This window comes from Pelecanus crispus, chromosome 6, assembly GCF_030463565.1.
Source record: "Pelecanus crispus isolate bPelCri1 chromosome 6, bPelCri1.pri, whole genome shotgun sequence".
In the NCBI taxonomy this organism is placed as follows: domain Eukaryota; kingdom Metazoa; phylum Chordata; class Aves; order Pelecaniformes; family Pelecanidae; genus Pelecanus; species Pelecanus crispus.
This window is the reverse complement of record NC_134648.1, coordinates 71,433,057-71,445,933: the sequence shown is the minus strand read 5'-3', so window position 1 is coordinate 71,445,933 and position 12,877 is coordinate 71,433,057. Positions and strand designations below refer to the sequence as shown.

Sequence of the window (12,877 nt, the reverse complement as noted above, 5' to 3'; positions counted from 1 at the left end):
TACAGCACGTGCAGCCCAGTGCTCCGCAGTGCCGCCCAGTATAGCTCAATGCTCCCCAGTGCTCCCCAGTACAGCCCAGTGCCCCCCAGTGCCCGCCCCACAGCTCCCCAGCCTGCCCTAGGCCCCGCCCCCAGCCTGCCCTAGGCCCCGCCCCGGACCTGGCCCCGCCCCTGTCCTGTCCGCCCGCCGCCGTGTCAATAAAGCTGGCCGAAGGGCCGCTTCCCTTCCCGGCAGTCCACTCCGCCCTCTGATTGGTAGCGGGAGCTGCCGTTCGGCGTGCGCTGGCCAATGGGCGAGCAGAGAGCGGGGCAGGGGGTGGTCCTTCCCGTCCGGCGCGTCGGCTCGGCCTGAGCAGGGCGAGCGGCTGGGCCCGGCCGTCAGCGGAGGCGCCGCCGGCGGCACCGGCGCCATGTTCCGCCGCAAGCTCTCGGCGCTCGACTACCACAACCCGGCCGGCTTCAACTGCAGGGGTGAGGGGCTGCGGTGGGGCCGCGGCACGGCCGCTTTCCCCTCCCGTCGGCCTTCCCGCCGCTCTCCTCAGGCGCCGCCGGCCTTGCCCCCGCCCCGCCTCAGGGCCTCTCTCCGAAGCCGGGGCGGCTCGGCCTTCCCATTGCCATCCCCTCGCCTCAGCGCTTCGGAAAGATCCCGCCTTCACCCCCGCGGTGTTCCCGTGTCTCCCGGGCGAGGAGGGAAGGCCAGGAAGGTTGTGCTGGGCTCTGAGCGTTAGTGCAGCTCTCTGGCCTCGCAGTTTTAGCTCCAGCACAGTATCGAGGGGAAAATCCTGAGTTTCCACCAGGAAAACCGGGACCCCCCCAGGCATTGCAGTGGTTGTGCGTGGTTCGCTGGGTTTGGGGGGGCTTTTTGAGCGTTGGTTAGGAACAGGGTGAAGGCAGAGGCGCGATCCAGGGGTAGACAGTGTTGCTGCTGTTCTCGGCCTCCTCCCGTGAAGAGTTTTGGCTTCGGTGCTGCGAGGGACAGGAGCCACGCGTGCCACGGAAAACACCCTCAGCTGCTGTGTGAGCCCGGAGCCTGGCGTGTCCTGTACACGGAGCAAGGCAGAGACAGCGTGGTGAACAAGAGTGATCTGTGGTGATTAAGAGCAGGCTAGTGACATGACTAGACCTATTCTGTAATACACAGCGACATGACTAGACCTATTCTGTAACACACCAACACATACCAATGCTTCGATGCTTGATTTTTGCAACGCTTCGCTTTTTTTCTTGCTTGAAAGGGTGCTGTAACAAATGTATTTATCCAGGGCGATCAATTCTGATCTTCAGGTCATCTGTTTAATAGGTTGTCTTCCCTTCAGTGCTTCTGGTAGACTTGCTTCTCTTTCAAGAGACGTGTACTGGCATTTTCTTTTGTTGTGGGTCTTAAGTTCCTTATGGTTAACATTTCTTTTTCCCGCCCCCCCCTTTCAGGTTCCTTTTGTCACTGTAGAAGTTTTAAAAGGTCTTACTGAAAGCTTTCCTTTGCATGTCTTGTGACCATGTCTCTGTTTCTTACATTCAATAGAAGTAAGGCACTTATATCGCTTAGAAGACACTTTTGAGAAGCAGAAGTATCATTCTTGTCCCTGACGGGGGAAAAAGGGTGTGCTTACCCCACTCTGAGATGCAGGAGGATGTTAAATTCATTAACTCGGGATATTAAAGCTCATCCAATGCCAGAATATCACAGCTGTTCTTTGAGGGGCTGGTGATACCCCAGAGCTGTGCTCTGCTCTGTCCAGAAGTGAATTCTGTCACTGAAGCGCAGGTGCAGGCTAATTGCTTTGTCCAGTACAAATATCTGTGTTTGGACCACAGTCTTTTATTGTGGAATTCCAGCTCCCAAATAATGAGATGTTGGGTCAACAACCAAGAAAAGTTGAGTCAACAGTGAAGGAAAAAATGTCTCTACACAGTCACGAGTTGTGTGCGTTGCTCTTTGGAAGAGACGGGGGTTACTGCTACATGTAATGCGTTTGTCCGGATAACAGGGTTAGGAACTGAATTTCTCTATTGTTGGTTCACTTTGCCTTTTTTGCTGAATAAGTTATAACTATATTCCAAATAAAAACAACCTGTTGTTTAGTGCCTTTCAGTGTAGTCAGTCAAGCAAGGCCAATTTGAAGTGATGTGAAAAATGAAAAGCACTCAGTGTTGAGTTTTGGTGAGAGGTTATCCTGGAACTCATGACTTTAGTGCTAGAAGTGTCTGTATTTATGGTAAAATATGAAAGTGCATGGGGGCACCGGTATTTGTATGAATTAGGTCAAAACTTAAGGGCTTGTTTTTGCCCTTAAGATACTGGTTAATTCTTGCTTTGTTTCCTTCTCCCAACAGATGAAACAGAATTCAGAAATTTTATTGTCTGGCTTGAAGACCAGAAAATCAGACATTACAAGATTGAAGACCGAGGGAATTTAAGAAACATACACAGCGATGACTGGCCCAAATCTTTTGAAAAGGTATTTTGTTGTTTCAAACCGTTTTAAATAATAAAGATGTCTTATTGTAAATGACGATTAATAGCTGCTGTAGTTGTTGAATGTAAATTACTCTGAATATTTGTCCTGTCTCTGAATACATTTCTAGGAATTTAAATGTATTGTTGAAGCTGAACTGTAGGAGTTTTTAAGATGGTAGAAGTTTTTGTACACGATTTCCACTCAGCTGTGTTGTTGCAATAGGTGGTGTCCATCCTAATCTGTTTCTTGCCTGATGTCATTCAGCTTTTGAAGGAGAAAGAAAACGGACTACAAATAAACAGCTTTTTCTGCATTAACGATTCTTATGTAGCAAAAGGAAAATGGATTAGGCTAATGCACTCATAGGCTTTGCAAGCGTGTGGAAGGAAGCTGCTGCAGCTCTTGTTATGTCAGAGAGATGATTTTCCACTGCTGGCGCAAAGCATGGCAAGCAGCCATCGTTTTGTGAGTGATCTCCTGTGTGCTTGTGAGCATTTTGAGCCACCATGGGGCTGCTGAGCTTTCCCGCTTGGTTACTATGTCCTTTCTCTCAAAACAACCCTGTGAGGAGCTGAAAATGCTGCTCCGTAATGCTCAGTGCCCATTCATCTCACTTTTTCTCCCCACCTGGAGCCGCTTGCCTTGCTCGATGCTGAGGAGGATTGGAGTTGCAGTGCTCGTGCTTTGCAGGAGGCAGCCTAAAGCATTCTAATATCATGTACATAAATGTATGTGATATTAGAACTGCTGGCAGCTGGTGCTGTTGTGGTATCGGTGCTGTCTTTCTTGGCTTGGCCAGACTCTCCTTCCCTGCATGCCTGCTGGGGAGCCCTGCCTGCTGGTGCTCTCCAGCCCCGGTGCCCTTTCCCTCCTTGCTGCTGCGGCCGGCGTAGAGGCTGCGTGGCACTTCTCTCCCTCCAGCAAAGGGGAACAGCAGAATGACACTGTGGTCTGGGCTTTGGGAGTCTGGGCAGCAGGTTGGGCTTGGTCCTGTGTTCTGGCTTCAGAAGAGCAGAGACGGTGTCCCAGCCACGTTTTATCCTCTCTTGTACGCAATCCCTAAGGAAGAGAAAATTACTTCTGCTGCCCCTTGGAATCTTCTGATATCAGTATTGTGAAAGCCTCAGGTAGTATCATTCTTCCTCCCTGCTTTAGGTGGGAAGTTTTTGCTGCTGTACAATATGAACAGAGAGCAAAGAAAGGGGTATTTTGGTTGCTTTGGTTGCAGTCTGACAGTGAATAACAAGAATAACGTTCATTAAAAAGCAGGTGCTGTTACTAAATGGCAGACTCGAGTTAGCAGTGGATTGGAGTGCTCTAAAACGTCTCGAATGGATCAGGTGCCGTGGCAGGACAATGATGCTGCTTGTTAATAACTATTTTCTAACAACTGTAGGGTCTGTGGGAAAGTGACTGTTTACAAAACAGTTCTGTGCTCCTAGCTAATTCATACAGGTCAATAACATCTATTTGTGTTCTCCTCTGTCTGCTCCGCAGTATATGAAAGATGTAAACTGTCCTTTCAAAATGCAAGAGCGACAAGAAACGGTGGACTGGCTTCTCGGCTTAGCGGTTAGGCTTGAGTACGGAGATAACGGTATGGGTGAATATATTTAATACTTCAAAATGGTAGGGAAATGTGGTTTTCCATTTAATTTTATGAAGTATTCATCAAATTAAGACTATGTCAAAAGTACGTATTGGTTTTTTAAAAAAAAGAAATTTCATCTGCTTGGTTTTGCCCCATATTCAGATGTGAACTGTTTCTCTTCAGCTCCCATGGGACAGTGCAGTGGCATACTTGCATTTATTACTTCATTTCTGGATATAGCAAAACCCATTGTATATATTTATACCCTTCTCCCTGTGGGATTGCCTTTGTGAGAACTTACTCTAAAGTGTATTAAATGCATTTTCTTTAGTACTGCATTTATTCAAATAAGTTATTCTTAGACTCTTGTTTCACAGGGAGTAGATCCCGAACCCTTGGGAACTGGGGCAGGGTTATGAAAAAGTTAAGTTAAATCTCAACAGTCAGCAGCAGTTTCATTTCCTTGTAGTGAGAGTGCAGATCCAAGTGTAATTACGGGTAGCAAACATAATAATAGCCAAAGTACTGTTTTCCATTACCTTTAAGTCCTGCAGGGCTGAGCTCTGCCCAAGACAAGGATGGGATATAAATACTTGCAATCTGTAGAGCTGGTTCTCAGTCCCTCACGCTGGAGAAAGCAAGCTGCCTGTGACTCGGGGGTACATGAAGATGGAGGAACCAGGAGGTCCCATCCTCAAAAGGCTTGAAAACCCCCTGTGTGCGTTGCAGATGAACGCTGCAGCAAGGCCTTCACTGGAAACGTTGCACTCGCTGATCAGAACCAACTTCAATCTGTAGTTCTTGAGCCCTACCTGTGCTGCTGATTGAGGCAAAGGGCCAGCACTAGTTGAATGGATGGATTTTTAAAAGTAGAACTGTAAGGTGCGGCTTGTTCAGCCTTCTGAGGTGAAGGCTGGAGGAAGAGCCTTCAGAGCCTTCATCAGGAGCGTAATACCCTACGTGAGTGTGCAGCATGCTCTGATGCTGCTCTCGGAGAGCACATACGCTCTCTGCAGATGGGAGCTGTTAGGGTAGCTGGCTAGAACGGCAGCCTTTGGGGACCTTAACAGGGAGCTCCAAAACATCGGCGTGTAAATCCAGAGGCTCTTGAACAATTACCACACCCCAAAAGCACAGCTATCGCAAACTGCAGCTTGGTGCTAAACTTGTAACTAGTTATTTTTGTCAGTAGCTCTAATGTTGTTCGTATTTGCTTCTTAATTTAACAGCTGATAAGTACAAGGATTCTACCCCCGATGGTGCTAAAAATACTGACAATACAGCAAAAAATGCAGAACCGCTGATTAACTTGGATGGTAAGTGGGCAGCAACCTCCTGTACAGATGCATCGTACGTGAATGAATGGGTTCCATGGCCTGCGTGATGTGCTTTGGATTTTGAGTTGTTAGAGTCCTGTGATACATTTAACATTTTAAAGCCCTGTTTTGAAGTTTTAGAAATGCAGGGTTCATATATTCTTTTACTGCTGGCTCAAACTGCCTCTCTGTGAACAGCGTATTGAGAGTTACTTTGAGTTGTTTGCACTTATCTGCCTTCCTACTAGAGGAAAGAGGAACTGCTCCACGTGAATCCCAGGTGTCTGGGTGTGCACCGATGCAGAGCTTTTCCTGTTGGGGAAAAAGGGGAAGGGCAGAGGGGAGTACTTGCTGTGGGTTAGGGTGAAATAGCAAGATACGTTTTGACTACAGACTCTTAACATATCTTTAAAGAAAAAAAAAAAGGCTAAGGAAACATGGTGGCAGACTGTTTACTTCAATGCTGGCTCAGTCTTCCCCAGCTGTACCTCTCTCATCATTGTAATTTTTCTGAGCTGCTAGGCACGTTCACAATAAATGGAAGTGGTGGAAAATAGCTACTAAAATTAGCCCTAAATCCCCCAAGTCACTCCCATTGCTCCTTCTACAAACAGACAGCTAGGAATTGGTCCTACCAATTTGAAAAGGCACAGTTCTGCTCTGCAGTGGTAGAAAAGATTTATGAAAGAGAATACCTTCATGTAATTGGCTTTATTTTCAAAGACTTAACGCTGGTTTCCTGTGCGGTAGGACATATGCAATGCATTTGGCATTGACAACAATGCTGTTTGTGCTTGGATGATGTTCTGCAACCTAGTTACGAAGCCTAGCGTGCGCTTTGATTGCTTTGTAGCCGGGCTCAGTGGTTGCTCACTGCTGTGTGTCCGTGGCCTTGCCCATCCTTGAGAGCAATCCGATACCGTGGAGTCAGGAAGCCAGTTCTGTCTTCTGGAGCTAGTTAAACCAGCATATGTTTCTAATGATGATGATTATTTTTACAGTGAATAATCCTGATTTCAAGGCTGGAGTGATGGCTTTAGCTAATCTGCTTCAAATTCAACGACATGATGATTACTTGGTAATGCTTAAGGTGGGTTTCACAGTTTTCAGACCTCCTTTCTTCCTTCTTTTCCCCAGTGGCTGGTACGTCTCTGATAGCTTCTGGTGCACAGGTACTTTTTAGGCACAAACAGAAAATAAAACTCATCCTGTATGTGCATTTTAAAGCGGATAAGACCACGGAATATAAGTTGTGGAAATGAATGCAAGGATAATTATCTTGGTAAATAGTTCAGTTGTAGCTGAGTTCCTGGAATTTCAACACTGAGAACTGTTGTTCAGAGTTTGAAGTTCTCTAGGTTAGCTGAAGTACTGTTTTATGTGGGGTTTTTAATGAACCTCAGAAATATTGAGGAACATACTCAAAAGGAGAAGATTGTGTTCTGGTGCTAGAAATTAAAAGAGAAATGTCAAAAACATAGAGGCTGAGCGATGCAAAGGAGTCTCATTTTATTAATTTAAATCTGGCAAGTTGATCAGAACGCATCTATGGAACACAGTTGGATGTCCTTTTTCTAATGCAAAAGGCATTCAAAATTGTCTTATACAAGGTCTGGTTTCACTGCTGGAATGTAAAGTTCAACTCCTCATCAAATCACTCTTTTTTTTGTTCTAATTTTTTGTTCTAAGGCTAATCTAAGGCTAATCCCTTCAGTTAGAAAGATTTCTAGAAGTATTCAGTGGCAACTTTCTAGTATGATCTCAACTTTAATCATGACCAAAACCAGAAGAAATCTTGGGGGAGAAACATGAAGCAGTAAGACTGCTTCTGTCACATTTGGCTAATCATCAGGGAAAGTCTGAGGAATGTGTTTGACAGACCCAGTTCTTTCTGGTGGAAGTCTGCCTGCATGGTATTCCTTCAGTTATTTTTAGAGGCATTTACAGCTGTAGGTATCGGTAACTGATAGCTCTGATACGATTTCGTGCTGTGTACTGGAGCCAGTAAAAACAGATGAGCAGCAGGATTGTTAAAATCAAGGCTGTTCTTGTTCCTGTGTCTAAAAATAATTCCTTTCTGCTCTCAGTCCTTTTTAAAACCTGGGTGGGTAGCCTCGCTCCAGGTTTCTCTGCATACGGAAGATGGTTCAGCACCTACTAAAAGATGCTGGTAGCAGGATTTCCTTCCTGAAGAAGCTGTATTGCTGCAGCATTAAAGGTGTGTGATCTCAAAAAAAGAAAAATGGTGCTGCTGCTTTGGGATTGCCATCAGCTCGTTCTGGAAACAGCAAGCTTTCTTGACTCTTCCTAGTACTGTGCAGTTTCTGGCCCAGTAGTGGCTGAAATTAATGGTGTAATGTCCTTGTTTCTTCTGGTTAAGCTGCCTTCCCACAGCCAAAGAGACTACACCTGCGTAAGGCACTACTTGCAAAGAATAGTGCTATTTGAAGAGGTTTAAGGTCTGAAAGAGTTTTCCAAAACGTCTTTTGCGTAACGGTGGGTTTGAGGTTCTGCTAGGTTACAACGTTGGCTCCTTTTCCCTTGGAATCGCTGAGAAATGCATCAAGACATAAATTAATTACTCTCGCCTTTAAATGTTTTTTCCTAGGCAATTCGCATTTTGGTTCAAGAGCGCTTGACACAGGACGCCATAGCAAAGGCCAATCAGTCCAAGGAGGTTTGTATAGATGGTGCATGAGTCGAGTGTTAATTATTATTATAAGTGCAGGTGTAAATGTCTGCCATCTCGGTCAAAACCCGTTCTGTTTAAATACTTCAATTAGGCGGGTGGTAGAAACTTGCTTTATCTTTGCCATCCTAATTCTGAAAGACCCAGGGGATTATGGAGAGTGTACTAAGCTGGTTTTGTTTCGGTTGACTACCAATATATGTACCTGCATGATATATCATGTAAAGAGCTGTTCTGTCTTCATATTTGCTAGGGGATTACCCTTACTGTTCAGCGCAGCAGGCCTACAGTATGAGAAGAAATGCATGCCCTGGCTTTTCCTTGGAATCGGCAGTGTTGGCTGCGTAAACGGGTTGAAACATTCCTTGTATGGAGTGTTTTGCTTCGTACGTACACCTCGTGTGCTTAAGGAATGGGATGTTGGACATCCAACTCCTCCCTCCCGCCCTTCCCCAAAAAGAGAAATGGCGAAGGAAACTTCTGCACTTAAACCTCAGATTTTGCAGAATTATTTTCTAACTGCAAGCTGTCTGTTTGTAAGATGTTCCAGGGGATGGCTGCGGTTTTTCAGATTGGCATTTCTTAAACATCCCAGTTCCCCAGCTCTTCTCTCCGGCATTTGGCGCAGCAGCTGCTGGCATTGGGTCTTGGGCGCAGCCAGGGAAGGCAGCCTCTCTTGCCCTGCAGCTGCACATTTAGAAGTGTCCCTGCTAAAGTGACTGGGTCTGCTCAAAGAGCACGAGTCCATTCATCTTTTCTGGCAGCTGCTCAGAACAGTCCATGCTTTATTTATTATCATAACACTGCTTATTGTGTTTACAAAGTGGCAATTGCAGGTGCTCGGAGTTGCAGTGCAGTAATTGCCAGAAGCGTTGGAACAGCAAATCAAAGCTTTGGTCTTGTAGAGCCATAAAACTGTAAAAAGAGCAGAAAAATACGAAAGCAGCTGAGACCGCTGTAGTCATTTTAGGTTCTATAACTAATGTTAATAAAAAGCTGCTTTTAGTTGTTTACATAGCTGCACAGCTGACATGCAGGGATCAAAATGGGATTTTCTGTGTGTTTGGCAGAACTAGCTGCTTTGAGGAACGGTGAATTTTTTTTTCATGACAAAGAATCGTTCGTATTCGATAGGTCTTCAAAGCGTCCTCAGGTCTTAGGTCGAAATGTCGCTGTGTCACTGAATGTGATGTGTGTCGCTGGGAGCGTATTCTCATGAGGAATGCTAAATTTCAAGTGGGGCAGAGAAAAGGCAGGGGGTTGGAGGCAGGAAAACTGCTTTATCTGTGCCAGCAGTCATCAACGTCGTGATGTACCAGATGAATGAAGAAAATATCTTAAAAGCAGAGGGGATAGCTGGGTTGTAGGGTAGGAAGGGTGGGGGGGGAACCCTTCTGATTTTGGCTGGCTTGTTAATGGCCAAAATACTAGCCAGTGACACTGTATATTGAGCCTTGTTCCTGGAAACAGGTTATAAATGTCTGACTGCTGCATGGCAGACGACTTAATATACAAAATGTCATGAGCTGCGTTCTTGACAATATCAAGATAGAATGGGAAAAGATAAAATACAGAAATGTTCTCTGACTGAAGGATATACAGAGGACTATGCCGAGGACACTTGCACTGTTGCGGTTGTGGTTTAAATGTACTACATAAAATGAGATTTCTCCTGTTGGGTTGTCCCGGTACGGTTTTCGAGATAAGACATGACAGTTTTTAGATTATATTTTGAATGGCTGGGAATTGAATGTACTCAGTGTCTAGACAGAATTCAGATTTATACTGACAGACTCGTAGGCTGTCCTTCTGGGCTTTCCTTGCCTGATGAATGTGTCCTAGGTAGGATCAAGTACAACAAATGCCCTTCAGGGTCACTTTAAGGACATTACCGAAGGCTCATACCTGGCTTAAAGCACAACAGAGTGGGTACATTTTCCCCCTACTCTGAAATCTGGAATTTTTTTTTTTCCTCCCACTCCCAGGGAATCTAGTTTTACTGTTGACACTTCCAGTTACAGGGGAGATGGCTGCGGTGGTCAGGCCTGTTACAAGTGTTTTGTGCAGCATTTTTAAATGAAATTTTTTGGGCAGTGAGGCTGTGAAATGAAGTAGTCTGTGTAGTTGTTCTAGATTTAAAGGTGCTCTTCCTTTCTCTGTTTGAAGCTGCTGTGCAAATGAGTGTCTGCTTGTTGTAGCAGCAGTGGGTGCCTGCACAGCCCCGTGGGTGCCACGAGACCACTGCTACAGGCTATGGGGCTTGGGAAAGCCAGCCAAAAAGAATCAACGTTTTGCTGCTTGCGTGGCTCTGAGTGGCACTGAAGTGGCAATGAAGTCTTTGCAGCCTTCAGTATAAACCTGATTTCTTAAAAAACGTATACGTATGAAATCGGATATTGCTAGAATCTGTTTGAAGTGGCATTAGCGGCATTCCTGTCGACAAGCAGGTTAGATTTTAACAATGGAGAAGTATTTTTAAGATTGCAATTGAACATCCATTTTATTGTGAAGGCTGTGGAAAAGAACCACTTTTTGAAAATGGGATAACTCTTAATGAGTCACAGTCACCATTTTGTATTTAGTGTGTGTTTTGATCAACTCAGAATCCTTTTGCATGTATATAAAAGCCTTTAAAAGAAATCCTCACTGTTTAGAAGGCTCACAACCCCATCATTGTAGAAATGAATGGTATTGAACTCGAATGTTTTTGTTGTGCCAAATGCAAGGCATTTGGCAAATGTGCCCAGGCAGATCTTGAAAAAAGTTAGAGGTAGTAAAAGCAAATTCTAAGATTTGCCTTGTTTAAATCTAATTTTCTGTGCATGATGAAACATGGTAGTGATTGTTTAGCATGACCACTCCTCTGCAGCTGGAGAGGGTAAAGGAAAGCGAGCAATGCTTACAAATGGCCACTAATAAAACTTTTCCTTGTGCTCTCTTAATAGAGCAAGTGTTTAGAAAATGGAATGTCTAGCTTTATTCCTAAGCTTAACACTTGAGAAAATGCTTCTGGGGATGTTGATGGAGGTTGCAAGCTCAGTGCTTGAGAAACTCGCTTGATTACAGAAAATTTTTACAACTCTTGCAAATCAGCCAGTGCTTTGAAAACGGGCAGCTGCTTAGCGGCAATAGTTTCGAAGCAAGCCCGGTTTGTGCGTGCTTTTTGTTTGTCGGGGTAGCGATGTTGCTGGGTTGGGTGTTCTCTCGCAGTACTGTTGTTAGCCTTTTAAGGATTGAATGTGGGCAGCGTGTATCCAATGGGGTTCGCTTGATAAGTAGGGGGGGATTATTAAGCATGAAGATTTTTCTTTATTAATACTCTGGGTTTGATGCTTTGGGACACAAAGGCACTCGTGTGTAATCGGGCACGATGACTTTTTGAAGTTGTCACGCACGCCTGTATAAGCCAAACTCAAGTGTCCTCTCCTCCAGAGTTGCCTGCTGTGGTACTTGATTTTATTTTCCAAACACGTAAAATGACATTTCTAATTATATTTGAACATGCTTTTTTCTTTTTAAAGGGTTTGCCCGTTGCTTTAGAAAAGCACATTCTTGGTTTTGACACCGGAGGTAAGCAGGTCTCTTAATGTTACTTTTAAATGGTGATGTTTGCCTCTGATTAAGTATATTACTGTCAAGTATGTAGTTAATGTGTACAGTAAAAAAGCCTGTGGTGGAAAGAATTGCTCCCTCCCAGCTTGTTATTTATGAGCACTCCTAAGCATTTTGTTTTGGAACAGAAAAGCATAAATCTTAGCTGTGGAATATGTTGTTTCAGAGTAATGTTTAAATAACAGCTTTTAATTGGCAGCCACGCTCGCAAGCGGGAGGAATGCATCTCGTTACTGTTGTAAATCTTGCCTCTACCAGTAGAGGACCTCTGTGCTGCTTCCCTCTGTTTTAGCTGCATCATTTACCTCAAATCTAATCCGAGGCGGTGCAAGTTGGCATGATCCGATAGATTATCCTGTAAACGATAGCCAGATGACCTGGGACTCTGCTAGTCTGGCTTCGCTTTTGCCCCGTGTACACCTAAATTACTGCTTGGAATGCTTCGCACTGACCCGCCTTGGCTGTGGATTACTGCGAGGGCTGCAGGAAAGCTGAGCGAGGTTTTGCGGAGCACCCTGTCCTTCCCTAGCAGCAGGGAAAGTTGTTTCCTATTTCAAGTATGAAAACCGCAAGCATGAATGAAGTGCAGAGCGTTGACATTAGGCTTTTCTTAAGACCTTTGTGTCAGATGAAAATGCTTGATAACGATTTCTCTTTCTGCATCTCACCCAGATGCTGTTCTCAATGAAGCTGCCCAAATTCTCCGCCTGCTGCATATAGAGGAGCTCCGAGAGCTGCAAACAAAAATTAACGAAGCGATTGTAGCAGTTCAGGCAATTATTGCTGATCCCAAGACGGACCACAGACTGGGGAAAGTCGGGAGATGAACAGATAAAAGCTTTTAGTCTCTTGTGTACTTAGTACGATTAGGAACTACGTACAACTCTGTACAACTCTGGCATGCAGTTTGACATGGTATTATTTTACTGTTTTGAAAGAAAACAGGAAATTGAATTCTGACTTCTAATGAATTATCATTTTTCTTTAAATAAATGAAGCTGGGGAAAATAGACAAATTGTTCTGATTAGCTCGGAGTTGGCAAATATGACTCTTTTTCATTGTGTTTGGCTTTGTGTTGAGAAGGGAGTGTTACATAAAGGCCCTGCAGATTCCTCTTTTGCTGAGGTCCTGCCCTATGAACAGCTCGCTCCTGCCTTGCTTGCTGCTTTTCCACAGTCTACCCTGCAACTGAAATATTTAAAAACAAAAC

General features: G+C 44.8%; 1 protein-coding gene across 1 annotated transcript; it reads left to right on the top strand.

The window, feature by feature from the left end:
• Positions 1-409: 409 nt before the first annotated feature.
• Positions 410-12,819, top strand: RTRAF (RNA transcription, translation and transport factor). Its single transcript, XM_075712024.1, has 8 exons — positions 410-470; positions 2,334-2,458; positions 3,956-4,055; positions 5,279-5,365; positions 6,367-6,455; positions 7,974-8,042; positions 11,576-11,624; positions 12,339-12,819. The coding sequence occupies exons 1-8, from the start codon at positions 410-412 to the stop codon at positions 12,491-12,493; spliced, it is 735 nt and encodes a 244-aa protein (XP_075568139.1). The 3' UTR covers positions 12,494-12,819.
• Positions 12,820-12,877: the final 58 nt, after the last annotated feature.

Coding starts and splice junctions, on each gene's coding strand:
- RTRAF (XM_075712024.1), top strand. CDS start 410: ATGTTCCGCCGCAAGCTCTCGGCGCTCGACTACCACAACCCGGCCGGC. Junction 471..2,333: donor GGCCGGCTTCAACTGCAGGG/GTGAGGGGCTGC, acceptor TTCTCCCAACAG/ATGAAACAGAATTCAGAAAT. Junction 11,625..12,338: donor TCTTGGTTTTGACACCGGAG/GTAAGCAGGTCT, acceptor CATCTCACCCAG/ATGCTGTTCTCAATGAAGCT.